We start from the raw sequence: 26595 nt of genomic DNA, 5'->3' as shown, positions 1-26595 counted from the left end.
CACAGGAGCAACGCTCACTCTGCATACCACTGCATGCATTTCTCATTATTATATCCACGTTTCCCATTATTATATCCACGTCTCCAGTCCCCATACCGTCTGCTCTTCCCAGTTCATATAAGACAAAATCAAAAACTGCACACCTCATGGAGTATCGGAATTAATTGGCCATGTCTGTTATTTATAAATAAATGAATGAATGAATAAATAAAATACATTTGTGCACATCATCAAGATATATATACACGCATATAGAAATTTAAAAAATGAAGGCACCAAAAACTCCTCACCCGAAGTGCTCGGCAGTAACCGTGACAACCGTAATTTCCTTGTACGCAAGCACACGCAGCTCCCTCTGTTTCCAGGATACGCCCCCCACCCCACCCCCCCACCCCCCTCCCCACTTATTTTCTTTAGTGGCGTAATCAATCAAAACGGAGAGAGCAAAAATGCAAGTTTGATACCTTCTTAATTAGGCCCCTGACGGCGCCACCATTACAACAAAAAACCTCTGGCGGGGAGCGCCAGGCTGCGGCTAATGACTCCTGCAGGAGGCAGATCTCACACACAGCCTCCCACGTACGAGCTCGGCCCCTTGAACGCAGCACGCAATACTTCATTTCCATCAAGGGGGGGGGGAGGGGTTTAGCAAAAACCGCAATCAGTACGCTGAGCAAACAAAAACAGGGCGATCCGAAGGGAGGGATTAGCCTTGGAGCACGCGGCCAAACAAATCGCGGCGAAAGAGACCAAAAAAAAAAAAAAAAACAAAAACGGGATTTTACAAGGAAGGAACGGTGGAAATACTGCCGCGTGCCGCTTTTCGAAGAAAAGAAAAATACTAAAAGCCAGGACACTGCCGTCGTACCCTCGAGCAGGGTACTTAACCTGAACAGCTTCAGTTACATTACATTACTGGCACTCAGCAGACGCCCTTATCCAGAGCGACTAAAACAACATGATCACATAGCATTTGCATTGAATCCATTTACACAGCTGGATATATACTGAAGCAGTGCAGGTTAAGCACCTTGCTGAAGGGTACAACGGCAGTGTCTGACCCGGGAATCAAACCTGTGACCTTTTAGGTTGGAAGACCAGCTCCTTACCCATTATACTACACTGCCACCCCAGTTACATATTCAGCGGTATAAAATGGATGCTGTGTAACACGCTCTGGTATGAGCCAAAATGGCGGCAGTGTGGATAAGGCAGCGCGTACTTACATTCGTTCTCAAAGAGGTGAAACTGCATTCCCAGAAGGCCCAGGGCTTTGCAGAAGGTGTAGGTGGCCGAGCTCTTCTTCTTGGGGCACAGCTTCAGGATCTGAGGACAGAGCACAAGGCAAATCAAAGACCTTGATGACAGACTTTTTGAGGAGAGGCAGCTACACTCTGATTCTGTCTGTGGGATGGGTGGAGCCCGCGGGTAGACTCCAAACGTGCCCACTTCCAACTGGTCTGCTTGCACTGTGTGAATGGCAAACAAGTGGAATGGTGGACAAAAAAAACCCAGTAATAGTGATTTATACCAAAGATGAAACTAGGATGCCGTCAAGGTCAACATTCTCCAAGCATTCTCTAGTCTTAGATGAAAGCAATGTCAATCAAAGCACTGCTTTCACTGAACCTCCGGTTACAGCACATATCCCAACAACCAGTTTCTGCTTCCACACGGATTTACAGTCCGTAATTTAACACTTCAGTGCCATTTCAACCACGACTCACTGTGCGAATCTCCTCCTTAAAACATCCCCCGTAATAAGAAACAGGAAAGGCGCATGCTTCATCTAGCACTCCCTATAATAAAGATTAGGATGATAAGTCGTGCAATATTGAAAAAGGTAAAATACTTCACATTATCTTTATAACAGCCTAATGAGGACATTCATTATCCTAGGCTGTATCATTAAGGACTAATTTCCCCGTAATTGTCTCTGTGATTTCAGCCAAATCCATGACTTTTGTGCAGCATGTAAATCGGTACGAGACTCCCTAAGTGACCCATGCTACAGGTTCAAAAAGTTTTTCTAACAAGCCAACTGTGGACTCTGCATATTTTGTTATTCAACACATGCTCAAGTATGCAACAACAAAAAAAAATCTCATTAGTGAAAACGCAGTGGTGCGTTTCCAATGCAGGGGATGAAGAAGAAGAAGAGTGACACCTACAACGGAAAGACAAGAATTCTTGTCGGTGCAGCAGAAGATACCGCAGCAGAGAAATGTATTACACGTGTACAGTGGCAGGCTGCCAACCTCTGAGGATCAGACCCAGTGGTACTGTACCCTGCTACCAGGGGATCTCAGAGGTGACTGCACACTGATATTAAACACAGGACACAACAGGCTGCGGCCTGATACACCCACAGCAAGCAGATGGGATTTGATTGGGTGGGGGTTCCACGACTGAGCGTGCGACCGCGGACCAATGAGAGAGGAGGGCTCACCACGATGAGGTCATTGAAGAGGAAGACTTCCCTCTGGTGGGCGGCCTGCTTCTGGGGCTTGTTACGTCGGATAGAGACGCTGCAGGACCAGCCTCGGTGGGATCAGTAGAACCTGCAGGACACAGGGTTATTCACCTTTAGAACCTGCAGGACACAGGGTTATTCACCTGTAGAACCAGCAGGACACAGGGTTATTCACCTGTAGAACCTGCAGGACACAGGGTTATTCACCTTTAGAACCTGCAGGACACAGGGTTATTCACCTGTAGAACCTGCAGGACACAGGGTTATTCACCTTTAGAACCTGCAGGACACAGGGTTATTCACCTTTAGAACCTGCAGGATGTGGCTTATTCACCTTTATGTCAAAAATCTACGGATGACACACAACACAACCTGGTACTGGAGTCAAAACCAGGGCCGCTGCTGGGCTTATGAGCGATGCTCGGCGCGGTAGGACCCAGCGCTCTCTGCCTGTTTAATTCAGACAGAGAGGGAGGCCTGTGATCCCTACAGCCGCGCGCGGTAATCACAGGTGTACGGACGCACGCGGCGCTCAGCGGTGCTCTGATGATGATGATGATGATGATTGGGTTTCCGCGGCTAACGAGACCGAGCAGAACCCCCCCCTCCCCCCGCTTCCCGCCGTCACGCGTTCATTCTGCGCCGCCAAAGCCCGATTCAATCTACCACCTAGCGCTCCGCTAACCGCGTGACCCAATAACGTCAATAACAACGCCATGGCAACGCAACGCTTTTCCCAGCAAGACACACACAGCCGTTTTTTTTTTCCACCAGTTTTTGAAAGAAAATTTTAAAAAATGTAATACAGTATCCACAATGGGTCCCTGATACGCAGTGAAAGCTCTCCGGCTGGAACACTTTACAGCTCTCTCAGCTCCTTAGTGATGATGAGGGGGAAATTTTCACACGGTCAGCATTCTGAACTATCTTCTGACACCGCAGGCGTCCGGGGAGAGTGCGATTCACACAGCACCGACCCAATTTATACCAGGGATTACACTGCAACTGAGCCTAAGAGTCTTTAGGCTGCCTTTACCCCAATCCGGCACCCCAGAAGACTGCTGTCACTCAAACCGGCTTCCTTACAGTACAACAGCCAATAAGCACTTTCACTGCAGCCAATGGCAAGTGAAGAATGATGACAATGAAATGACAGTGTTCCAGCCATCTATGGACAGCACAGACCCCTCTCAAGGGAGAGCAATAGGACCATGGACAGTAACATCTACAGGACTATGGACAGTACCATCTCCACTTGTGAGATCTACAGGACTATGGACAGTACCATCTCCACTTGTGAGATCTACAGGACTATGGACAGTACCATCTCCACTTGTGAGATCTACAGGACTACGGACAGTACCATATTCACTTAGAAGTGATCTACAGGACCATGGACAGTCCCATCAGCACTTACAGGGAAGAGAGAGGAGCACAGACAACACTCTTCTACCCCTCTATCCACCCTTATGGAAAAAGGCCAGGGTGGCATTTCCGCTTCTCATACTCATGAGTGTCTAAACTGAACGTTGTGTGTAGTCCCTTTATAACGGTTTGTTCAATTGACCGTCTGCATATGATAACGGCTGCCGTGCCCGGACTCACAGTCTTCATGCCCATGATGGACTGCTCCACCTTGGTGACGTAGGTGACGTGGTCCTCGTTGGAGCGCAGCTCCCGCAGCTGGATGCGCTCGTAGATTCCCGCCACCATGTCGCGCGGGATGTCCGCTCCGTCATCCACCCCTAGGGGGACACAGCCAGGGAGACCGTGAGTCACACGCACACACACACACATGCACATAGAGACATACACACGCACACACAGATACACACACACACACACATATACACACACACGCACACATGCATGCACGCACACATGCATTGACACTGATACACACACACACACAAATACACACATACGCACGCACGCATGCAAGACATGGATACACACACACACACACACACACACACACTCTCTCTCTCTCTCTCTCCCACAGACAGGTGTTTTTCAGAGCTAGCGTTCTCTGACTCCTGACACCTTTGCTCTCGTCATCTCCGCTGGAGACGGCTGGTTACCGCGGCGCGCGCTCCTTCACGAGGCGTAAATGAGGAGCCGTGCGATGATGATGATGATGATGAATGCTAATTGTGTTCGCTGCCTGTCAGGGAACCACACACTGGGCCTCCGCCACTTCCCATCCGCAGGAAAAGGTCAGAGAATATGTCATCGCCGCGGGAGGAGGCCCACCCACGCGCAGGCCGCAATCAGCGAGCAGGCAGCCCGGGGTCTATCAGCGCCAGCCCCGCCGCTGCTCATCAACAGGAAGTGATGTCACGCTGCAGCACAACAGCGCTCTGCCGGTTGCAGACCAGGCCAGGTTGAGCGCACTGCACCGACGGGGTGAGACAGGAACACAGGGCTGTCTGTGTGCCCACCGTGGAGCAGGGTGGGGAACCCAGCGCCCCCACTGTATTTTAAAACATCTTAAACAGCGATAATAACTCTGCACAGAATCCTCCTTAACCACAGAATGCGTGGCTGAGGAGGATTCCGCCACAGCAAGTCTGTGAATCACCAGCATCTCCACATATGTAAAACTCTCGAAGCTCGATTCTGCTTCAGATATTAAAATTCATTTTCCTAAATGAAGTTTAATGCAGGCAGGTACTCTCACCTCTCAGGTTGCGGATGAAGTCCTCCAGCATCATCTTGCGGTCCGGTTTGATGTTGGGGCTGTACATGTCCGTGTTGAGGAGGATGATGGCGAAGGCCAGGATGAAGATGGTGTCGGGGTTGTGAAACTGCTGCACCACGTCCGGGTTGCACATGCAATAGCGCTGGCTGTCAGATAGAGGGCAGGAGAGAGAAGGGAAAAATTACAGTTAATACCTTTGCCGTCATCGTTCTGAAATTAATTTTTTTTGCCACTGTAATCTCCATCTGACCCTACTGTGCTGCCCACAGACCAGGATCACAGAAGCACACACACTCCCCTGACAGATACTCCAGGGGCTATAGCACACCCTACAGTCAACACAGTACTGCAGGAGAGAGCTAGCACCGATCAAGGACAGAGACATCGCTCACTGCCACAACTAGAGTGGTGTTTCTGAGGGTTTCATCATGAGGGTTTTCAAACACAGGGGGAAAAAAAATCTGTCACACCCTCTGGCTTTAAAGAGCCCTGCTGTGGACACTGAGCACAGCTCCAGGAAGATTCCAGAAGGAACCCAGCTCACTGCGCCTTATGAATATTCATGAATGGGGCGTGGTCAAGGACAACACCGCAGCAATGGATGTTCTGTCCTTGGGCACGCCCTGTCATGAATTAATAAAGAGTCATTTAACATCGGACCGTCCTGTTACGAGAGGCGCATGAGAAGCACCGTACATCACAGAGTATTTCATTAGTGACCCGCAGAACCTCTGCTGTCCAGATATTATTGCATGAGAGATTGGAGTTGCAGTGTGAACGGCCTGCAGGTTTTATTTCACTGATCACAGGAGACCTCAGAGGGGCTGAGCCTGCAATTTAGCTGCCCATTACTGACACGCACAAATACACACAATAATAATAATAATAATACCTCAGATTTATACAGCGCTTTTCTAAGTACTCAAAGTCGCTTTACATGGGAAAGGATGCACACGCACACACAAACACAAACACGCAAACGCTCCTCTTCAGGAGTAGCACAGGTCTTCTTTTCCCTCCGAAGAACCCAACATAAAGCCCCTTTAGAGAGCTCTCTCCACACCAGTCTTTCCCAAAATATCAGCTGCTCTCTCTCCTCCACACTGCGGCCGGAGGCTGCGTCAGACACGCTTCTCCCCCCCGCTTCCCATGGACACACAACCGGCCTCTTCCTCCCATTGCACATGAGCAGAACAGACACTCTTCTCCCCCCGCTTCCCATGGACACACAACCGGCCTCTTCCTCCCATTGCACATGAGCGGAACCCGCTCCCATCCTCTGACAGCGCGAGGAGAACAAGCAGCTCGTCCCAGGCTTTAATCGATCACACAGCGCGTCTCCGAGGGAGATCTTCACACTTCAACAAAGAGAAGCTCGCTGTGTTCACGGTCACCTTGCGCACAGACGCTAGCGAGCACGACGCCGTCGCCAGGGATAAAGGCTCAGGCTATCCGCTGACGGTGCACTTCATAAGGATCAATCGCACCCTGTGCTTTTCAGGGGCAGGAGGTGAAGGTTCACAGGAAGTGCAGAGGCAGATTTGGCCCCTGGGGGTGCACTGTGGGCAAAGTCAGACGCAGCTACGCAGTGGGAGGTGAGCACTGACACCCACAGACACCCAGAATTTTGGGAAGCACCAGCTCACTCCCACTGGAGCCTCATATATTCCTCAGGCTCAAAGTTCTCTTTGCTCCCGGAATGCCTTATTCTTATAATTACTTTATATTTAGAACTGCGGGACTCAGTACCCAAGAAAAAGAACAAGTTACTTTGTTTTAGTTTAGTTTTTAAGTTTTAAGTTTAAGTGTTTTTCAATTCTTTTTTAACTTCTTCCAAAACCATAACTTTTGTCAGAGATACATTCTTAGAATGCCATCAAAGCAGGGCCTGATTGCAAATAATAATTTAAAAAACGCACTCTAAAATGGATGTGGATGTTTTTTTAATCAATGATTTATGACTGGATTAAGATTTTGACTTTTTTTTTTGAAAGTTGTGTGTGTTTTTGAGACAAACAATTAATGAGCCAGCTGTTGCTCCAGCAGCTGTTCTTCAGATTCAGCAGCTTTTACAGGGAAAAGCGACACATGGGGAAAGTTCCCAGACGTGTGACATCTGCAAATTCATTAATTTTCAGTTCCTTTTTTTAGGAAATAATGATTGAAAATCAGGAAACTCGTGCTAGAGCTCACGCGAGGAGCATTCATTAGGAACCCAAACTTTTGTTCTGGGAATTTGTTACGTTTTTGTTACTCAGACATTAAGGAGATAGAATAGGGAGGTATGCTGCAGGAGATAGAATAGGGAGGTATGCTGCAGGAGATAGATGGAGTATGCTGCTGGGATGAATGAGTATGCTGCAGAGATGATGGAGTATCTGCAGGGTAACTTAGTTACGTAAGCAGTATTACTTTTAAACCAACCGCACTTCCTCATCACTTACTGACCTCAACTCTCTGCAGGATGTCAGCACCACTGAAGGACAGTGCTGCTGGGATACAGTTAATCAGTGAAAACAGATCTAAATAAGGAGATACGTTTATTTTAAGGTACGATCACTGCAAGGATATGAAAATTAACGCTGCTTTACATAAACACCGTTACTTTTCCCCATTCCCCCTGGAGTACGCACCTTTCCTCTAACCTGCCTGCCAAACTATCCAAGCACTGAGCGACTCCAACCAGCCTGTAAGCCAGGGGAGGGAGGCCAGAGCAGACTTATAGGGCAACGACAGGTGCTGTCCAGAGTCGGAAAGCCCAGGGATCACAAAGTAAAAGTTCCTGCCGCGTTTTCCTCCCACTCACTAACTCGGCCAGCTGATTTCACTAATTAGTCCCACGTCTCCTGGCTGCAGAATTGTGCAAATTAGGAAATCCAGGTGAGCGGAGTGGATGTGGTGGAGACTCACCTGAAGGCCTCGATGAGTCTCTCCACCTTCTGGGCCTCGCCCTGGACCCGGATGTGTGCCTGGAACTTGCGCAGAGCCTCGTCCAGCTCCATGCCGGAGAAGTCCATCTCGTCCACCACGCAGCTGGGGGAGGAAGAGGAAGGAAGAACGGAACCGGGCCTTTAAATAAAGGGAATGGAGCTTTCTCCTCTGCTATAAAACGGTCACCCGGCCCATTTTAAAACCAGGAAGTGAGATTAAAACATCTCTGCCAAGCGACAGCCGGCCGAGGCAGGGCAGGAGCAGCAGGGGCAGGAGGGGCAGGAGGGGCAGAAGCAGCAGGGGCAGGAGGGGCAGGAGCTGTCGGTGCAGAACGCGGCTGGGTGCTTTACAGATTACAGAAGCACGTCGCCTGTCCAGTGACCCCCAAGACAAGTAAACGGGGTTCACTGTGCTGGCAGGAAGCCAGCTGTATGCAGTAAACAAATAGCTCTATTACCTAAAATGCTGCTCATCACCCCCCAAAGACATGCTGATCCTCTCACCCTAATCTCCACCCCTCCCCCCCAAAACATAAACTGACCCCCCCCCCCCAACCCAAACACAAACTTGAAAATTGAAACCAGAACTTGAAATCAGGGCTAACTAGTTAATGCAAGGTTCATCAATAAGCACCCAGCCAGTACCCAGGAGATGTACTTCTTACTTTTTAGAGCTCCAATACTGAATATTAAACTTCATTTTCCAGGCATCGATATAAGTTGGTATAAATCCACCTCAAGACTGTTTATTGTGGGTAAAGTTTGACTGGTTTGCTTCTGGGTTGTCAATCCACCTGGATTTGAAGGTATTAGACACACATGGATGCTCAGAATATCAACTGAGCATCCCAATAAGCCTTGAGAAATAAGTCCTCAAAGCAGAAAATCTATGAATACTTTTCAGTGCTCTAATTGAAACCAGGGACTTGAAATTTATTAGATTTTTTTTTTTTTTACTGATCTGGGTTTTTGGAGTAAAGTAAGCCCAATTGAATCCCACTGAACCCCGACAAACCTTAAAGGTAAAAAAAACAAAAAAAACAAATTTGATTTAATTTGAGAGCGACACAGACCCTGACCTCCTTCAGTGCTGATAAGTCATCGGTGAAACCCATTTTGAATGCATCTACTGAACTCTCGTGGAAATTGAATCATTTCCGACGAGTTGCAGAAAGTATTTAAATTCATTAATGGGCCTCTGGGCCTTCTGGGTGATACCGCCTTTTCGTATTCCTGAGAGTCACACCGATGTTCTCCAGGACTGCTAGTCGCTCTGGATAAGAGTGCTGAAATGAAGGAGGACTATGGGGGGGGGAAAACCAGCAAATATTATCGTACATTCTAAACTGAGAGAAAATAAAAAAATTAAGGGTGAGAGAGGGAGAGAGAGAGAGGGGGGAAGATGGGGGGGGAGAGAGAGAGAGAGAGAGAGAGAGAGAGGGAGAGAGAGAGAAATGTAGAGCTCCCTGCTTTGAACACAACTCACAGCGTCTTTTTCACGGTGCCCTGGGGAACGCGGCGGTGGTGATTTAATAGTCTGTCGGCGGCCCGAAACGGAGAGAGAGAGCGGGAGCGGCGCTACGGCACTGCCAGGAGAACGGAGATAACCCAGCGCAGAGAAAACGCTCTTTATCGATCAGGCTCATCTTTATTTCCCCCGACAGCCCCAGATCTTTTAAGGTTTTTGTTGGCCTGGACTCGCACAATGACTCACTGCAATAACGACAAAAGAACAGCGCCATTTACGGTGCTACGGGCTAAGGCTCCTCCCCCCCCCCATCAATATGTTGTACACTTCCAGCAACAACCTTTCCCCGTTTTACTAGTTCTACAACTCAGGGAAAAGGCAATTTTCTGTTTGGCAGCCATTAAAAAAAGCTAATACCCAGATGTAATTAGAATGTGTAAAATACGCACGAATGCACGCACGCACACACACACACACACACACACACCCATGCGTGCTTATTGTAAACAGAAGCATTCTGTTCATTACTCTTACGATGCCCACAGGTGTACTGGCGGGGAAGAGACCTCCAAAATGTGCGCGTGTGTGTGTGCATGCCCTTGTGCGTGCGTGTACGTGTGTGTGCGCGCATGAGTGTGTGCACTTCGAGGCTCTGGTGCGTAGGGATCATTTCCCACAGTCTTACACAGTCCCAACCAGTTCTGGGTGGTAAGCACCATGTTTCATTTAAAATTCAGGGCAGGAGCATTTTTTCAAAGTTTACCGGCATCCAAACAGACAGACTCTGAATGCGTATTTGACCCAGTTGCGGTCTCAGCCTCCGTAGCTCTCACGGAAAGCACACAGCTGGAAAGTGCTCAGAGGCAGACCACACAAACACGCTGATTAGCCACTCAGCTTGTTATGGCTGCCAGGCGCTAGCCCGCTTCAATGTTTGCATTCGCAGAATGGGCCTTGATTTAACATGCATTCGGGGCCCCAGTTGGGTCAATGGAACCAACCTGGTGGAACAGTGTTTGTTGATGTGGACTGATGATTAAAATGGCGCATAAGAAAAATTTAATTTCTTTTCTCAAATAAACAAGAATTTTGTTTATTATATAGAACATTATAATTTTTCTCTCTCTCCAATAAACAAGAATGGAGTTGCCTATACAAATGTGAATACATTTACTGGAGATGTTCTTGCAGGAAAGCACATATCAGTACAGTATGTTGATTTAATTAACTGGACTCAGAAGGGGGGAGAGGGGAGAGGGGAGAGGATAGAGGAGATAGGGGAGAGGGGGGAGCTCTTTAAGGCGTACTCACTCCAGGACGTCCCTGTTGAACTGCTTCTTGCTGTTGCCGAGGAACTCGCCAATCATCTGTCGGCTCAGGCCCTTCCTCTGCAGCAGGAAGTGAGCCACGCCTATGGGGGTGTCCGGGATGAAGCCGCGGGAGATGAGGAACTGGATGCCTTTGTCCGGGTTTCTGCAGGGGAGGGGGGGGGGGGGCATACCAATCAGAGCATCAACATTCACTAGCAGGTATTTGCCTTAACCAATCATAAAACACAATAGTGGAACCACAGAGAGTGAAGGGGTGACTAGACCATCCAGTCAACACCGATATCCGTAAGTTAATCAGCCAGTCTTCTGTACGGCAGTGAGCTGTTATTCTCTCAACAAGCATTTTACCAGTTTTAATGAAAAGAAACACCCTGAACTGGACTGACTTGACTATGAGATCTATAGGTGGAGACAGGCTCTGACACCTGCAACGTTCTGCAATTACTTACATTTTCCAGCAAGAAATAAAAATGGAACATTAACCCTTTAACATGTAAGATCACAAATATGTGATTAGAATGTTTGTCACTGAACATTCTCATGCTGATGTCACAATCGCTGCTGATAACTGAATGCAGAAAGAGTTCTAGAACACTGAGTTAGAACTTTGAAAAAAAACATTCCATGAAACCTACTCTTGAGAAGGTGCAGTGTCTGTGGTACAGCAGCACGCTGTGTCCTAGCAGTGTCAGAATAAGGAGGCTAATATTTACTGCCTGCACCACTGAAGCAGCACTTCTGGGCCTGTCAATCAGCGGCGGGCTTCTGTGTCTGCAGGTACAGACATGAAGAACTGTTCTTGCCGAAAACACGACCGACGCTACTCGCAGAGCGGCTGTTTAGCCCCACACGCTATTTATAGCGACATCAGAGACGTGGAATTATGCGCCAGCGCTCATGAAAGCTTAATGAACGATCCCCGGCCGGCCTTACGTGAGACGGGGGCGCGTGTCGCGTGCAAATGGCCCCAGCGGAGGACAGTCTGCGGCTCTTTCCCTGTCCAATTACCGCTGCGGTGCTGAAAGAACAGCTCCCCGCTCTGAGCTGGCTACGGACAGGAAGAGCTGCTCAGAAGGGCACTCTTCTATCTAACAATAACAATGTCCACAGCCATGACCCAAACAACACCACATCCCTGCTCCCCTACTTTCAGGACCTGAGCTTCAGCAGAAAGGTGGCCACTGAACCATGTGCACATGCATCGCCAGCGTAACGTAACAAACCTCATTAAAGGCTCAGAAAAGCTTCTCTTTCATTGTGTTCCTGGGGTTAAATGAACCCGGCCCGCCCGGGCAGTTGCTCTCCATCTTCTGACGCAAGCGAACGCCATCAGAGAGCCGCCAGCCGTACCGGCCGTGGCAGACTGCATTATAACCTGAGCCTGCAGCAGATTGGCTGCAGAGACCTTGCCCGCAGCCAATCCCGGACCCTCAGCAGGCCTCGACGTCAGGCGGCAGACTAAAGCATGACCTGGAAGCACTTTACCTGGGGTTCTGTGGAGAGACTGGCTGGGGGGCGAGGCCATCGCACTGCGCATGCAAATGCAGGCAATGAGGTAAATGCACGAAGCGATGCCAGTGCAGACATTTGCATGATAGATTTATCTACGGCTGTGGCTTGCCAACAGCAGAGGTAACACAGTTCCAAAATAGGCTTTTACATCAGAAGGATTTACATTACACAAACACCCAGCCCTCTAAAACTATGCACGTCCTCTAAAACTGTGTCTAATGAATCTCATCCTGAGAGAGAGAAAGAGTGAGAGAGTTTACTGTTTCTTTATAAATCTGTTCCCATGGGGACAGTCTTCCCATCATGCTCCTGTCTTCCCTGTCCTCAGCACTCTTATCGGCAAACTTATTCGCTCTTGGAACGGTGAGAAAGAGGCACGGCTGAATTTTAATGGGAAAAGCATCGCAGCTGGAAATAGATGTGGAGGGAATTTAAAATGGCTTATTTTATACTGGCCATGCCTCTGTGTGTGTGTGTGTGTGTGTGTGTGTGTGTGTGTGTGTGTGTGTGCCTGAGTGGGAGTGTGTGTGTGTGTGTGTGTGTGTGTGTGTGTGTGTGTGTGTGTGAGTGTGTGTGTGCGTCTGTGTGTGCCTGAGTGTGAGTGTGTGTGTGTGTGTGTGCGCGCGCATGTGCGGGTCTGTGTGTGTTTATCTCAAAAACATTGAGCAGAAGCATTTGTGAAAGGCATCTGGGCAGCACACCATGGCAACAGCAATTTCCTCAGGTTTGTCTGATCTGAAAACATCAGGAGATATTTGGTGTGCCAGACATAATTAGTGTTAATAGGGCGCTTACCCACAACCTTTAATAACATTTTACAGTCCAGTGAGGTGTGTTTGAAAAATACAGAGAGGAAAAGACTAAAAAGATTAAACTTTGTGTGTTTGAGGAAGCAGTGCCTGCTGGGTGAAACGGTGGGCCTACAGTAAGATCTTGTTGATAACAGTCTATATTCTATAGATATTAGTTATACCATGTTTACATTGTGATTTCCATAATTGCATACACACTGTGTGGAGAAATGAATGTGTATTTTTACGCAGTTAAAATATGCATACATTATATTATTTATTTTCTACAATGTGGTGGGAGGTACATTTGCATATCACAAGCCTTTAATTTGTGTCTGAGAAAAGTACATTCATTAATGGTATCACTATGAAGCATTGTATTATGCCTATGTTAAACCATCAAAGGTAGTCTTCTATACAGTAATATTAATTACAACTAACATTACACACTCAGAACATCTTATGAAGCCTTTGAAGCAATACATAGCCATTATGGAGTGGTGTATGTAGTGTATATCGTGGTGTATATAGTGCATGTAGAGTGGTGTGTGTAGTGTATGTAGATTGAAGTATTTAGTGTATGTAGAGTAGTTTATGTACTGAGTGATGCGTGTAGTGCATGTAGAGTGGTGTATGTAGTGCATGTAGAGTGGTGTATGTAGTGCATGTAGAGTGGTGTATGTAGTATATGTAGAGTGGTGTATGTAGTGTATGTAGAGTGGTGTATGTAGTGCATGTAGAGTGGTGTATGTAGTGTATGTAGAGTGGTGTATGTAGTGCATGTAGAGTGGTGTATGTAGTATATGTAGAGTGGTGTATGTAGTGTATGTAGAGTGGTGTATGTAGTATATGTGTTGTGCTGCTGCACTCACACGTTGAAGAGGTTGAGGCCGATGCGGTACAGGCGCTTGCGCATGACGTCGGTGGAGAGGGTGGGGGACTTGCAGCTGGCCGGGTTCTCGCAGTGGTAGCGGGGCAGGCTGAGGATCATGGCCTGCAGCGCCTCCTTGGAGGACGCCTCCGAGGCCGACTTGGCCGAGGTGGAGGTGCTGCTGCTGCTCATCTGCTCCGAGCTGTTGTCGGCCGTGTCCGACTCGCTGCGCTTGGCCTCCAGCACCTCCTGCTTCACCTCCACCTCCGGCTCCGCCTCCACCACCGGCTCCGCCTCTATCGCCGGCTCCGCCTCCACCTCGGGCTCCGCCTCCAGGGGCTCCAGCTTCTCCAGGGCCAGGTCCTCCATGCTGGGTGGGGGTGCGGGGAAATCAAAATCGCACTCAACTTCCGGGGGATCCGGGGGCCCCTCCTCCTGGGGGACCTGGCACTCCTCGGGGGGGGGCTCCTCTCTGGGGTCCTCGCAGGGGCCGTCCTGCTGGAGGCAGTTGCCGACGGAGACGGAGGTGGACTCCAGGACGGAGGAGGACATGTGGAAGTTGTGGCTGTCGATCTGCACCGTCACGTCGCGGAAGGCCATCATCAGCTTGCTGGCGCTGCGCGAGAGGGCGTCGGCCCCGTCGTCCTGCCCCGCCGCCGCCGGCAGGGTGGCGGGACCCACCCCCGGCTCCCCGGCGCCCCCCGCAGGCCCGGGGGACCCCGCGCTGAAGGCCTCGGTGAACTGGTAGGTGCCGCCGCCGCCGTCGCCGTCCTGCACGGAGCACTGCATGGCCTTCAGGCTCCAGCTGCTGAGGGCGTCGTCGATGGACTTGGCCAGCGACTGCACCTGCTCGTTGAAGGAGTCCTCCAGGTCGGTCAGGGTCCCGCCGATGGTGGCGGGCAGGGACGGGGAGCGCACCAGGGGGACGCCGGCGAGGCCGCAGCCCTCCAGCAGCGCGCGCTCGGCGGAGAGGCCCTCGCCCTGGCGCAGGCGCACCCTGCGCAGCGAGATGCGCCGCGGCAGCCGGCTCTCCAGCAGCGAGTTGCGGATCTTCTCGAAGTTCCGGCTGAGCTGGTACTGCCGGAAGGCCGTCTGGATCTTGCAGGCGGCGCGGCGGGAGGTCAGGTGACCCCCGTACTTGTGCTCTAACATTTCGATCTGGGCGGGAAAAAGAAAGAGAGAGAAAGAACAGAAAGAGGGTGGAGAGAAGTGGAATTAAATCTGCGGATCACATTAGTGGATACACTCAAACGACCACTGCACAAGCTGGGTTAAATATCGCTAAGAACACAATGAATAAAGGGTGTCTGGGCTGGGTTAAGAACACAACACATAAAGGCAGAGAGCAGCAAATAATATAATATAACATAATATAATACATATTAGCTATATTGCTAAAGGAATGCAAACAACAGGCCTACCTGCTTTTCTACTGGTAGTTAAAGAGCATTAAGCATTAAACAGCATAAAGCAGACATTTTGGGGGAAAATGTCAAGGGTGTCGAGGTGACACAGATGCAAACAGTATACAAGCCGTGCACCAGCCAGCGGAGTCATAAAAACTTAATGCTCTGTGTGTGCTGTGAACACAGTGTTCATCCTTAGCTCTGCGTCTTCATGAATATGCATCACACTTGGGTAAAGTAATGAGCAGATATACTGCATAACGGCCATCTTGGCTGGGCTTCCACATGCATCGAATGATTAGATCTTTCACAATTCTTCCACTGTCCCTGGGCAATTTAGGTTTTTAAACGTTTTTTTTAATTTTTTTTAAAAGGTTTTACATTAACAAAACTGATTTGGAGCACAGTGGTAGCAAGCAATAAACATAACACTGCTAATTCTTTTGGAAAGAACTGGAAGCTCTTTAATGATAGGCATTTTCTGAAATAAAAAAATAAAAAGATGAAAATTTAAATGATGGCCTCATTTGAGAGCAAGTTTAAAATACGGCCAACTATGTTCAAAGGAAAAAAGCCTGGCAATCAAAATGGAACAAAAAATAAATAAATAAATAAATAAATAAATAAATAAACTGTCTAAATTGCACCGTAATCCTTTTCGGAGAAAGGACATAACATACACAGACTTTCAGTGCAGCATTCCCCATCTGTGATGTAATCAGCGCTGCATTCTGGGAACTTTTACAACTCTGCTCACCTCCTGAAGAGCGGCCATAAAGAATGAAGAATCGGAGGGGGAAAAAACCAAAAGCACATCAGTTTCCATCGCTCAAGGACACGGGGCGTCCCAGCAAGAATGGGGACCGGACGACGCCGGGCTCTCTTTAGTAAATGGGGTCGTCGGGCACCGATAAGCACCCAAACCCTGCCACGAGGGGGGGGGGGGTAATTTGCGATAAGTGGTCAGTTCGAAGCGTGACGTAACTCCTGCCATTGTCAACCGAAAAGTCTGAAAATGAAAAGGGGTACTTTTTAATATTAAAAAACACTTGTTTAAAAGCACTCTGAAAGGTGCTTATCGGGGTAATTTACCTTTCATTTCAACCGCCAGGAGAATGGAATTAGGTGCACTCTGAATATTAAGGCAAGCTGGAAGCTTGGTGAAAGCCTTCTTTCATAAATGTCAGTATTAACAAGAGTGCTCTCACCAAACCTTACCTTGCATATTCATCATTTTTAATCTTCAATTTTCTGTGCCAGTTTCCAATGTGGGCATCCCATAATAGCAAGTAATCTAAATCCCACTCTCCGCTCAGTGAATGATTCATCTTAATCTAAATCTAAAGAATAATTACAGAGTTCCTTGCGCATGCTATGAACGGGACTGAGGCAGCGTTTACCACACAGGTTATCACAAGGTCGCCTCTAATCAAACGGATAAAGGTAATTTAGCCACCGTTATCTCAGCGGATCAGGAGCCATCAGTCGGGCACTGCAAATGCCGGGTGGCAGAACAAAAACAATTAGGGCCCGAGCCATTGTCCTCAATGGACATTTACCCCGGTCCATGAGAAATCCTCTGCCATCAATTTATACAGACAGGAAGGGGGAGGGAGAGAGAGAGGAGGGAGGTGGGGGGGAGTGGGGAGAGAGGGAGAGAGGAGAGAGGGAGGAGAGAGAAGAGGGAGGGTGGGAGGGAGGTAGAGAGGGTGGGAGGGAGAGGGAGAGAGGGTGGGGAGAGAGAGAGACTAAACTGACAGGAGATTTCATGCTGTGCTTCACCCTCAGCACTGTCCCATTAACCACCTGTCACTCCTCCTTCCGCTCACCTGGCTAAGCGTTCGCATGCTGGCGCACTGGCAGAGTCGTAGAGTCTGTACGGGGCACGGGGCGGGGGCGGGGGCGGGGGGGGAGGAAGAGGTGCACACAATACCAAAAGGACAGAGAGCCACTCGGAGAATCAGCAGTCCCCACTGTCCAGACAAAGACTCCCAGACTCCTCTCTGATCTCCTCGCCTCTCCCCTGGAGAACTACAACTCGTCTTTAGTGCGCCTCCGTCTACTGATCTACCAATATTTACAAATATCCCAGATAACACCAAAGGGCAGACACAGTTCTTTATGGGTGCAGGATAAAAAGAGCATCTGCATCAAAGGGCCAGTGCCTGTTTGTGGGAGATTTCCCTCTTATCCGCTTATCAGATCCAGCTCTGGGCTCAGCCACGCTGGGGCTCCTGCATCCTGTGGTCCCGCATTCATTACACTGAACAGGCAAGTCTCCAAAGGTGCGCTGGCATTTTCTCCCATTCAAACACGCCCATAATACATCTCCTGAATTTCTGAAGACGCTAGAATACAGGTTGACACGAGAACTAACGCTCTGATGTTGCATCCCAAAGTGCCATGTTCAGCGACCAAAGGATTTCTTCTTCTTTTTTAAACGATGGCTGTCTTTGAACAAAACAACTGAATCCCTTCATCCTATGAATTATTAACTACATGTGTTTATTACTGAGGCAAGAGACTTCTTCACCTGGAGATCAAACATAAGCAGTGCTGTGGTTTTATCTACGGCATACGTGAGAAAATTCTTGAAACTCAAGCTTTGGCTCTTTAAATAAAAAAAATAAAAAAACGGAAAATGTGCTCTTGCACATAATAGCCATATAATATATAGCCAAGAAATAAGACAGAAATGACAGTGGTGAGTGCTGTTGAGGACATGCCATCCTCCTGAATTGTCAATCAAAGGCACAGGTAGCCTAACCTAACTGAACTATTTCTACTTATTTCGCGTCTGGAACTTCAACAGGGTTTATAGTTTGTTGATGTGTATTTTTCCCAAAGACATTTATATTCCAAACACATCTGTCTTTTGGAAATGGGTTTCACAGCAATGATCACAGGCAGCAGCCACGGCAAGAACACCGTGCAACTAAAAATCACAAAATAATTATTCCCTGACAAATACAGGTTGATAAATAAGTTCTGAGAAGATACTCTCTCAGTCAGAATCTAAAGCGCTTCGAAAGGCTATTTGAGGCCAAGGAAATGAAAACTCCCCCCTGAAATACAGACACAGAAGCCTCCTGAATGGTCCTTGACACGAATAGCGAAGCACTATGGGAAAAAACCGCAGTGGAACGCTCCTGAGCAGGAACGCCAGAGCTGACCTCGGGAATCACACCTTTACGTTTCTACATTCCTGCTGGGCGTTGCATTCCAAGCCTGACCCGACAGGCCCAGCCGACTACCTCTAGGGGACCCCTGAAGATGCCGTAGAGGGGGTCCCTCTGGCCAGCTGGCACAAGGCCAGACAGGATTCGGCCCCCCCACACCCCACCCCAACTCAACCAGGCCCTCGTTCACAATTCCACCCCCATGGACCACCATGAGTGAAGGTCCCTGGATGAAGGTTGAAAATCCCTGCTCATAAAAAAACCTCTACTCATGGAAACCCGCTGCGCCTGGTAGCGCATTATTCCACTTCCCTGCTGAAATGCTGCATCCTCGGCGCTACGGCAACAGCACATCGAATCACAACACGTCGCCGACAGAGACCTCCCCGTTCGCCCGCTGCGATTCACTCCCGTCTTCATCGAACGCGCCGCGCGAAGATCGCTAGAAACGGAGAACAAACGAACCGTTCTGGCCCTGACACGATCCCTTCTCACTTCGACGCAGCCGCGCGACAGAGCCGGCAGCTCAGAGCCCGGCTCACCTGTTTAAGTGCAAAAGAACACCATGTCCCAGGAGGCCGCAGTGGACAGGAGATCAATGCGATGGATGTGGAAAGAGCTGGGCGGTGCTGATGTGCAGGAACAGATAGATGTGAGGCATAGATAATGTGTGGTACAATGCAAACGAAGAGAAAGGGCTGTCTAATGAAGTCCAATGGCAGAATCAGAATCTATTCAATCAGCCTCTGTGAATACAATACGGTAAAAAAAAATGAAAAAATAAATAAAACAAAAGTGCGGCGTTGAGAAAATGGTCGCCCGAATCCACACTCAATTCCGTCAACATCCCATTCCGTCACACCTGAATCAATTACCTACATCTGACCTTCAGGTAATTACAAGGATAATGGAACCCCATTATATCAAGGAGCCCCACCATATCTATTCGAATGTTTAAAATCTTTTCTCATCATCCACTCAGAAATTAGATGTCCATTTCAATCACATCACCTGTTTTTGCACGCACAGGCAGTGTTCACGGAGATCCACCAATAGGAAGTCTCCAGTTCTACTGACACGGGCTTCCTGTCTGTCATCCAGGGAGATTTGTCTCCCACTCTGTGTAAGCAATCTGCTGTCCTCGTACAACACAGCCGACCTGGAGGCTGCAGGCTCGACTCTGGGCTGTGCCACGGTCTGAACGCTGATGAGGATGAGACCCCACAGACCGGACTCCTGCCACAGTAAAAGCCCCAGTGGACAGGCGGCAGCAGGCGGTATCAGGCAGAGATTTCTCTATCAGTAAACCTGGGAGAATCCTGCAGGGTGCTCCTCCACCACATCAACAAGAAAGGAGCCGTTTTTCTCTTCCATCCGCAAAGCTCAATGCTGCATGAGCTGGGGTCCCCGGGCGAGCAGAGTGGGCAGCTGCGGGGGGGGGAACGCGATGCACGGAGGAGGAGAGAGGGCGCTCTTTCGCAAAGCCCCCCGACCCCCTTTTTTCAGAAAGGCCCACATGGGGGACGGGACGGGAACTAACGCGACACTCAAAAGGACAAGCTCGTTTAAAAAACTGGCCACAAAAACAGACCTCAACTATGACCACAGCTACCCCTGACATTTGCAGTGACTCTGAGGAGCAGGTACACAGCAGTAAAAGGCTTAATGAGCCAAAATGGACACCGAAACGTCTCCACTATGCCTTCTGTCTATGGGGCGGTTTCATTAGAGCCGGAATGGACACCAAAACGTCTCCACCATGCCTGCTGTCTATGGGGCAGTTTCATTAGAGCCAAAATGGACACCAAAACGTCTCCACCACGCCTGCTGTCTATGGGGCAGTTTCATTAGAGCCAAAATGGACACCAAAACGTCTCCACCACGCCTGCTGTCTATGGGGCGGTTTCATTAGAGCCGGAATGGGGCCAGTGCGAACACACGCTGCCCCTCAGCCTGCCTCCTCCCAGCACACATCTGCACCACTTGCGAAGCGCCAACAAGCCTCATCGCCATCTTTAAATTTTCTCCCCCCTCAAAACAGGCAGGACGGCTGCGCACCCCGGCGGTTCAGGACTGGGTGTGTTTTTGGCTCCGCGGCAGCGCCCCCTACCTGCTTGTTTTTGAGGTCGAGCGCGCGCTCGTAGTCGGAGGTGGCGGGCCCCTCTCTCCTCTCTGCTCTCACAGGAGAGGCGGTGTGGTGCAGGCTGGCTTTCTGCCCCGCGCCCCCCCGGGCCCCCGCCCCCTCCTCCACCTCCTCCTCCTCCTCCTCATCATCCTCATCCTCCTCCACTGCATCCTGTGCGTTCCCCTCGAACCCAGGCTGCTGGGCGTCACTGTGGAAAGGAGAAAACGCAGAGTGAGGCTGCATCCTTCAACCTCTCCCCGCTGCCATACTCACAAGGGCTGTGTGTGTATAGTACGGCATCATAGTACAGTATAGTACCGTGGCGGTATAGTACACACACAAAGGCTGTGTGAGTATAGTACAGTATAGTACGGCAGTGGTATCGTACACAATGGCCATGTGTGTATAGTATGGCGGTATAGTACAGTATAGAGCGGTGGCGGTATAGTACACACACAAGAGCTGTGTGAATATAGTACAGTCCGGTACGGCAGTGGTATCGTACACAACGGCCGTGTGTGCATAGTATGGCAGTATAGTACAGTATACTATGGCAGCGGTATAGTACAATGGTTTAGGAATGACTCACTACAGTAGAGCACTACTGTTTGCACTGTTCAGCAAGGTATTTAACCTAAACTGCTTTAGTAAATATCAAGTTGTATGAAGAGTGTCAGGTAATCGCCTAAATGCAACGTTGTGTGGCTGGTATGTGGTGTGTTTGCAATCAGGCAGAGCACTGCTCTGTTTGGGGGGGGACCCTGTAAATACAACAGGGTAATTATAACTCCAGGCTTTTTCGGACAGGAAGCGTTCACACGGCAACAGCAGACAGGATTTGGCCGTGGAGACTGCTGTGTGAGGTGACACAGGGGTGTGTTAGGGACAGAGCCTTCACCACGCCGGGGGTCCCCTGAGACTCCCCGCCCCTCTTTTACGAGCCGCTCTGGCCTGTGCTTTCCACACCCGACCCTGACGTCGCCGCCACGGCGGTTTCGATGCGATGGTGGCCCACATGGAAGCGCAGGCGGACGGACGGACGGACGGACACAACAGACTCCACGACAGACTGACACACCGCAGCACCGACACATCGCAGCACCGACACACAGCAGCACCGACACACAGCAGCACCGCAGCACCGACACACAGCAGCACCGACACACAGCAGCACCGCACTCGCTGCTACAAGCCTTCCTGCGCTGAAATGAATTTGGCCGACCGCTGCATTATGTAAACAACAATCTCTTTCAAACGGTCCAGGTTTAGACTGATGATGAAAATTTAATGCCGAACACAAAACCCAGCTGCTGCAGCTCCTTCTCCCTACCAGCGCCCATCATTAGTTAGATGACGAAGCAAAAATCATCCTGCAATATTAAAGTTCTCACATCTCTGCACATGGTCTGTATTGTTATCACATCCAGACATGTGCTGTCCACTGTATGCAAGGTTAAATATTGCTCACGGCTCAGTGTGGTTCTATAAGTTTTCTTCCAGGGACACAGAAGCAAAGACAATGCAGCAGCGAGTGCACGGGAGAGCACAGAGTAAACACACAACATGAAGCAAACGCAGTTCTGAGAAAGCAGGACAGAAACCACGAACGAGCACGCACGCACGCACACGCGCACACACGCGCACACACACGCACACACACGCACACACACGCACACACACGCACACACACACACCACACACACACACACACACACACACAGTAGCTCCACAGCCACACAAGCCACAACATGCACAGAGCAGTGCACCGAGCCAGCAAAGCAACATCACCAGCATCTCATCTCATTTAGCAAAATAGCTCACAGTACAGTTTAAGCTTTGCACGTGTGTGTGTGTGTGTGTGTGTGTGTGTGTACTCAGCTGTGTGTACTCAGCTGTAGTTTTAACTTCCCAGAACTGGATTCCGTGGCTGAGATTCAATCAAGCTTTTAGCCGTAACATGGACTCCTAAATAAATGTCAATGCTGCTTTCATTCAGTGCAAGCAGAATTCTTGCCAATCAACTGGCCAATTACCTGGATGCAGCTGTGAGTGATAGCTAAGTAGAGAGGTTGTTTGAATACAGCATGATGAAGATAACTATCAAGTTCCTTTTTTTCTGTTATTACATCAGAAGACTGACAGATGACGTAAGTTGCCTAAGTCCTCAAAAAGACAGTGACGTAAGAGACGAACACAGAACGAACAGGCCAACGCTGTGTGTGAGGGTCCCAGTCCGTTGGAAACAGGTTTACAGGGACAAAAAAGGCACAGATAACAGAGGGATGCTTGCGCACAGAGAAGCTCAAACAGCATGCAGTTATAACAGTAAACATGTGACCCCCCAGTGAAGAGCATTGCAAAAGGACACTGATTCCAACACGTATTTTATAATCCAATGAGTGGAAGGCTGCATTGGGCTTGGCAGTTAAATAGCCCAGGGAATCCCTGTTTTTTTTAAACTTTTTTTTCTAGCTGTTCTGACACATTGTTTTATCGTGATTTATAGTAATTTAATTTGTGTACCCAGAAAAGCTTCAGCTGTGCTAAATGTCATAACTGCTAATGTTCATTTTTAATGAAACATCACTCAACAGTCCACCTCTCTCCTGGCCAGGACAACAGCCATTTTGGTGCCTCAAGTTCCAACACTTCATTGCAAAGCATGAATATGGATATGTCGGTGAAATGGTGGATGGGAATTGTATTTCAATGCCAAAAAAAGAATACTGGTTTTTCAGCAGGCAACAAAGGCTCGATTTATAACACAGAGAGAGAAGAAAACTACAGATAATTATTCCTTAAAGTGCACTGAAGTACGCTTGCCAGCTATAAAAATCCCAAACCTCTTAAGACACAATAGAAATCTCAGAATGCCCATCAGCAGGCTTTACACAGAGCCAACCTGAAGACAGCTTAAATAATCAGCCAATTAGAGTCAGCCAATTTCACCATTTGTAACGTACGGAGGCCTAATGAGCCCGCGATTACCGCCACCGTGCAAGCCGACCAATCGGCCGGCAGGTCAAGTCTGAGCTGCCCCGCTTGGACACGGTTACAAGCGGAGGTCAGAACAATTAAGCTGATTGGTATTCACTGCTGATTTGCCATTGTGCTGCGGCGTCTGCGCGCTTTGTCTCCCTAATCCTCTTTGCTGCTAGTCTTGCGCTGCGTTCCCCGAGCTCTGCCCCGGGCTGTCCGTCATCCGGGGAGGGGTGGGACATTCTAATCACATTTTGGTGATCTCACACCATAAAGGGTTAAAGGCTCCACTGCGTTCCCCGAGCTCTGCCCCGGGCTGCCTGTCATCCAGGCAGGTCCCCGTGGGGGGGGGAGGGGGACATTCTAATCACATTTTGGTGATCTCACACCATAAAGGGTTAAAGGCTCCACTGCGTTCCCCGAGCTCTGCCCCGGGCTGCCCGTCATCCGGGCCGGGTCCCCCGTGGGGAGGGGAGGGGGGGGGGCATTCTAATCACATTTTGGTGATCTCACACCATAAAGGGTTAAAGGCTCCACTGCGTTCCCCGAGCTCTGCCCCGGGCTGCCTGTCATCCAGGCAGGGTCCCCCGTGGGGGGGGGAGGGGGGACATTCTAATCACATTTTGGTGATCTCACACCATAAAGGGTTAAAGGCTCCACTGCGTTCCCCGAGCTCTGCCCCGGGCTGCCTGTCATCCGGGCAAGGTCCCCCGTTTGGGGGGGGGGGGGCGGCATTCTAATCACATTTTGGTGATCTCACACCATAAAGGGTTAAAGGCTCCACTGCGTTCCTGAGGTGTGCAACCGCAGTGTCTCTCACGCGGTTGAGCTGTAACCTTGGCAACGCAACTGTCGACAGATGTACGAATCTTATGCTACCTTCTACAAACCTGCGCCCTGCCTCTCCGTCTATGAGAATTAATCGCTGCCGCCCGAGCAGATGTTTCTCATTTGGCCTCCCTTAATGTAATTTAACAGTCTTGCTCTCTGCCCACAACAGAATTCACAGGACCTACAACAACATTATGCGGTTCCAGTATCGTTCTCACGTCCTCACAGCCGCAGAGTTAGCCGAGAGACCATTAATCAGTTCATCGAGCAGAACACAAGGTCCCGGGGTAGTGGGGGGCGGGGGGGGGTGGGGATTCTGCACATTTAAGCTTTTTCTCGGCAGGTCATGCGGGTAATATGCATGGAATGGATTCCCAGGCCCCAGCAGAAACGCCGGAGTGGGTTTTAAAAAGCGCGATGCGGGGCACAGTGACTTTGAGCTGAATGTGATGTTATGTTGGGAACACAAAGGGGGGAAAAGAGCCAAGGCGCAGCTGCACGGCGATTTGCAAAACGTCCTCATTAGGAGGTGCGTGAGAGGAATTCTCTCCCAAAGCGTGAGGACCTCCACACTGCACTCACATCATTACATCATTCTGTGTCGCGGAAAGGAGAGGAAAGCACGTTTCTACAAAGGGACCACGATACTGCAGATATGGAGCGCAGCTACGCTATTCCCCTACGCGGTACACCTTAGCTCAGAGCTCCCTCACACACTCAAGCCCCAGACTCCAGGTTCTGGGCTGGAAGCGGAGGGTATAACGTGACACATGGTGGGGATGGGGGTGGGAATGGGGGTGGGGGAGGTGGTTACGCAACTCTGAAGGCTCAGCATTGACACCGCACAAATTAGCATAGAGTGCAGCAGCAACCGGCAATAAACCGCTCTGCTGCTACGAGATGCCACTTAGCGCAGCGAGCGGTTCCGCCGGTCTGCTCAATCTGTCCCACTTCAGCGGCCAAACAAACGGGTCGCGCTCGAACCCTCGCTCGTTTCACGGCGGCGCACCACGACACCGCAGCCTGACAGCAGCGAACCGCCCCGTGCAAAACACCTTTAACCACGCAGACAGGAACGTGCGGGGGGAAACACCTTCATGTCTGCATGCATCCTCACAGCATTCTGAGACAACTGTGATGTCACAGCATTCTAAGACAACTGTGATGTCACACTACTGGAAGAAAAAAAAAAGAAAAAGAGAGGCTCTCCTCCAATCACAGAGGGAATATCCAGTCACTGCTGGTGTTAGCTTTTTACCTGTCAGCATGCAGGTCTGGCAAATTCCAAAAGGGGGATAAAAAGAGGTAATAACAAAGGAAGGAAAAAAAAAAGTAGTGAAAAAGAAAAGTTAAAAGAAAGAAGTGGGTTCTGTGGAGTCATAACAGAGGACTTTGTGCTCCGGGGTCATTTTCTGAATGAAGCTGGTGAGGATGACACAGTCACACCAGCCAGCTCTGGGGCTACAGTAGCGCGCGAGCGTCCTCGCCTGCCTGGTTTTAATTACACTGCTGGGACTCGGGCCTGGTGCCGGTGCGGTTTCCCTCTCCCGTGGAGCTGGGAGGACTCCCGCTGTTTAATTACAGGCAGGGGAACAGCCCCGTCCCCCTGGTCCCACCGGCGGAAGGGCGCTCAGATACACCGCTTTGGATTCGTTCTAGAAACTTTCTTTTACAAACCACAGACATTTTAAGTCAAGAGCAAGAGGAGCAGTTAGAAAGTGCAGCACAGCGCTCTTAACTGACCGATACCACACGACTGTAACACTCGGTCTAAACTAAATGACACGTCTCGGTCCTCTTCAGGACCCTTTCAGGTGGAGGTGCTCAAATTTCCCCCGAGGGACAGACTTGAAGCTGCGCTCAGTGAAGCAGCGGGGAAAGAAGCAGCCAGCCGACTGTGCGGCCAAAGCCTGCGTGCCGAAGGGAGAGAGGGAGAGAGAGAGAGAGAGAGAGAGAGAGAGAGAGAGAGAGAGCGTTTTATCTGTCAGTCTGCAGCAA

At 49.7% G+C, this 26595-nt stretch overlaps 1 protein-coding gene across 1 annotated transcript in view; it reads right to left on the bottom strand.

Moving 5' to 3' along the window:
• The window catches only part of iqsec3b (IQ motif and Sec7 domain ArfGEF 3b), a 61122-nt gene that overhangs the window by 12312 nt on the left and 22215 nt on the right, over window positions 1-26595 (bottom strand). The window contains exons 3-10 of the mRNA XM_064318697.1: window positions 20773-20995; window positions 14079-15235; window positions 10884-11045; window positions 8085-8207; window positions 5154-5320; window positions 4020-4218; window positions 2450-2513; window positions 1227-1326 (exon numbers count right to left, since the gene is read on the bottom strand). Coding sequence (XP_064174767.1) covers window positions 1227-1326; window positions 2450-2513; window positions 4020-4218; window positions 5154-5320; window positions 8085-8207; window positions 10884-11045; window positions 14079-15235; window positions 20773-20995 — 2195 coding nt within the window. The remainder of the gene's footprint in view (window positions 1-1226; window positions 1327-2449; window positions 2514-4019; window positions 4219-5153; window positions 5321-8084; window positions 8208-10883; window positions 11046-14078; window positions 15236-20772; window positions 20996-26595) is intronic.

The sequence above is a fragment of the Anguilla rostrata genome, chromosome 19 (genome assembly GCF_018555375.3).
Source record: "Anguilla rostrata isolate EN2019 chromosome 19, ASM1855537v3, whole genome shotgun sequence".
Lineage (NCBI taxonomy): Eukaryota > Metazoa > Chordata > Actinopteri > Anguilliformes > Anguillidae > Anguilla > Anguilla rostrata.
The sequence above is the reverse complement of the archived record's forward strand: the minus strand, read 5'-3'. Positions and strand labels throughout refer to the sequence as shown.